Source organism: Cebus imitator, unplaced genomic scaffold, assembly GCF_001604975.1.
Source record: "Cebus imitator isolate Cc_AM_T3 unplaced genomic scaffold, Cebus_imitator-1.0 Scaffold560, whole genome shotgun sequence".
Taxonomy (NCBI): Eukaryota; Metazoa; Chordata; class Mammalia; order Primates; family Cebidae; genus Cebus; species Cebus imitator.
Genome location: NW_016107875.1, coordinates 738,907 through 742,660, shown reverse-complemented (window position 1 = coordinate 742,660; position 3,754 = coordinate 738,907). Strand labels below are relative to the sequence as shown.

The 3,754-nt window shown below is 41.2% G+C and overlaps 1 protein-coding gene across 1 annotated transcript in view; it reads right to left on the bottom strand.

Annotated features, from left to right (window-relative positions):
* The window catches only part of TBPL2 (TATA-box binding protein like 2), a 32,117-nt gene that overhangs the window by 17,036 nt on the left and 11,327 nt on the right, over positions 1 to 3,754 (bottom strand). Inside the window, exon 5 of the mRNA XM_017515817.2 lies at positions 184 to 351. Within this exon, the coding sequence (XP_017371306.1) occupies positions 184 to 351 (168 nt within the window). The remainder of the gene's footprint in view (positions 1 to 183; positions 352 to 3,754) is intronic.

Here is a 3,754-nt window from a genome sequence, read left to right as displayed (position 1 = left end):
ATGATTTCAAAAGACTGGGAACATGTGGTAGCCTATGAGGACTCAGGCATAGCATCTTAATATTTTCACTATTGTGTCACCAGCCTTTAAAAAAATTCTCTGAAAGATACATTATATAAACAACCTGTAACGTAACTTGAATATCTTGGTAAACTCAAAGTTCAAGCTATAGAACTGTCATACCTACTGAACTGCTGATGGGTTAGCACCAAACCTTCCAGCCTGATGGGAAATTTCACATCACAGCTTCCAACCATGTTCTGAATTTTAAAATCGAGGAATCTGGCCGGGAACCCAAGCTTCTGCACCACACGAGCATATTTTCTCGCTGCAAGTCGAGACTGCTCTTCACTGGGGAGGGGCAAACATGTTTCAAGATGTTTTAATCACTACATTCTCTCAACTACTGGGATTGTATTGGATTGTTACTATTTGTGCCATATTTATCTTTCAACGTATGCTATGAAGCTGGAGACTTTGTCAGGACTTACTTCCCATACTTTGGTCCCTAGCACCTTGTAAAAGGTCTTATACAATTGTACAGTTGTTGAACAGAATCATAAACAAATTTTTGTCTTCATTTGTCACCTTTCACTTATGAGGCAGTTTTTCTTTTATTTAATAGTTTGCTAAAACTATTCCAAGGGGTCTCAAAGTGTCCCCAGAGCAGCAGCTTCACCTGGGAACTTGTTAGAAATGCAAAGTCCCAGGTTCCACCTCAGACATGCAGAAACTCTGGGGGTGGAACAGAACAATCTGTCCTTTAACGAGCCCACTAGGTAACTGTGCTGCTCACTACAGTTTGGGAAGCATTCACCTGGTCTCAAAGTATGTCCCATTTAGAAGGGAACAATAGCCAGGTGCGGTGGCTCACACCTGTAATCCCAGCACTTTGAGGGGCTGAGATGGGTGGATCACCTGAGATCAGGAGTTTGAGACCAGCCTGACCATTATGGTGAAACCCCGTCTCTACTAAAAAGATTTTAAAAATTAGCTGGGTTTGGTGGCGGACACCTGTAATCCCAGCTGCTTGGGAGGCTGAGGCAGGAGAATGGCTTGAACCTGGGAGGCAGGTTACAGTGAACTAAGATCACGCTGTTGTGTTCCAGCCTGGGCAACAAGAGTGAAACTCCCTCTCTAAATAAAGAAAAAGAAAAAAAAGACAAGGAAACAAGAAAAAAATAAGGACACATCCATACAAAAAAAAAAATCACATATAAGGAGGTAAGATATGTGCTGATTGAGTGGCACAGACAAGGTATCACTTCCTGAGTCTTTACTGGACACATTGTCCAAAACAACCACATGAAAATACCTCAAAATCCACCTTGTTTTGGTTGGCTTTCTCACTCACTCTTCATTCAATTCATACTCAATACAAGAAGGACAGGAATTTGTCCTATTCTATGGCTATGCCCTTAATTGTCTGTCCTGGTGCACCCCTAAATTTTTATCAGAGCATGTGAAGTCCTAAGAGGTGAGGCTTCATTTCTACTTAGGTATTTTTCAACTGTTACTGCCAAAACAAAACAGCAGGTAGCAACACCTGGCGGGTGAATCAGATGAATTCCGCCTAGGTTGGCCCTATTTTTAGGCTGTAAATCAGAAACACCTGCAAGAAAAACCAGTTTGAACTTGTCTGGACCAAAGCAAGTGTTTGATTCTCTTCTCCAGATCCTTCACCAACACTGCCCCCTCTCGTGTATTCATTACTTCATATACGTGTCACTTCATTTAATGTTGATTCTCCTCACCAATTATTATTTTTTAAAGAGATTGGGTTTTGCTCTGTTACCCAGGCAGGAGTGCAGTGGGGCAACCATAGCTCACAAGGAGCCCTTGAACTTCTGGGCTCCAGTGATCCTCCTACCTCAGCCTCCTAAGTAGCCTGCAGGGACAAGCACCACCACGTCTGCCTAACTTTTTATAGAGACAGGGTCTTGCTGTCTTATCCAGGCTGGGTTCAAACTCCAGGGTTCAAGTGATCCTCCCCACCTCAGCCTTCCAACATGCTGGTATTACAGGTGTGAGCCACTGCACCTGGCCTATCTGCTGATCCTCCATCTAGTCACTATATTGACCACAGGTGCATGCACTGCCCTTGGCTCTCTTCACCCAATTCTCACTCCTGAAATGTCCTTAGCAAGTCCATGTCCCCAGATTAGCTGTGTAATAAACTTTCCATTTTGAACAGCTACATTTGCCTAACTGATCTATTACATTTCCCATAACATAAATAAGTTCAAATTTCAAGTTCGCATAGTCCTGTAGTTTCTTGGGATATCAGCTGTGATATTCTAAGGACACAGAAGTTTCTATCAAAACAGCTAGTACAGGTATATTGATCGACTTGCCACCTATGCAACTTACGACGATTCAACTTTATGACCACAATCGCTAGCCACGACTGCTCCGCGTCTGGCAGCGCAAACGTTGCCCAGCTGGGCATATGACACTGCAGACCAGCTTCCAGCAGCACTACCATCTCTGCGTGCACCATTTCAACTGTACATCTAGCCTACTCAACTTACGACCAAATCGTGTTACAACAGGTCCGCAGTCCCGACTGTGGTCCTAAGTCGAGCACTAGCTGCAGTTGAAAGTCTGTATACATGTTCATTGTACATACATTAGAAAATAGTTTAAAAATCTTAAAATCTCACCCTTAGTGATGTTAACCACCTAAATTTGATATTCTGCACTTTTCCTGTGCAAACACAGGTATTCCCTCATTTTCTTGCTATTACAACTAAAGAGAATAGGTTTGGATAAAACGTTGGAGATAATACTAGCACCTCTTATTAACCAAATTCTCACACTCACTATCCAAAACTTCAAAACCAAATATATTTGGATAGCAAGTATCTCTTATTATCTGGACTCACTATCAAACTGTCAGATTTTAGGAACCAAATAAATTCAGATAAGACAAGACACTCAGGAATTGTGTAATATGTAACATGAGCGTATTTCACAATTAAAAGTTAGAGAGCAAACACCATTTAGTTGCTGACTTCTCCATCCCCACTCCAACTTAATACATTGTGGCCATCCTATTAGCTCACTATGTGTGTGTATATGACTAACACAATTTCAGTTTATGACTTCAAATTGAAAACCTATTATTAAATTAGGTTTTCCCTGTTTTAATGCAGAAGTGAACACGGTTAAAGATATCTGGCACAACTGTCCAATAATCACTTTAAAATGGAGATTCCTGGGATCAAAATAAGACAAAGTCCAGAAATGTACTGAGACACATGAGAAGAACTTAATATGTAAAAACAGGTAGTGGGAAATGTGGTAACAATTGATTCTTCAATAAGTGTATCTGAGTACCGACTGATCATTTGGGAAAAATAATTACCTTACATTGAAATAAAATTCCAGATCTGCTCTGCCCAATAAATATAACTTAAATTCAGTCCCTTGGTTATTTTAGCTGTATTTCAAGTACTCAATAGCCACATATGAGTAGTGGCTACACCACAACATTAAACAGTGCAGATATAGAATATCTCCATCTAGAGAAAGCACTAGATGAATCAAAATACCAGCTATCCTTTTCCCAACACAAAGCAGGATCTGAAAATGACTGGAAAAATATAGTAAAGTCAATATTTGGGCCAGGCGTGGTGGCTCACACCTGCAATCCTAGCACTTTGGGAGGCTGAGGTGGGCAGACCACCTGAGGTCAGGAGTTTGAGACCACCCTGGCCAACATGGCAAAACCCCATCTCTACTAAAAATACAA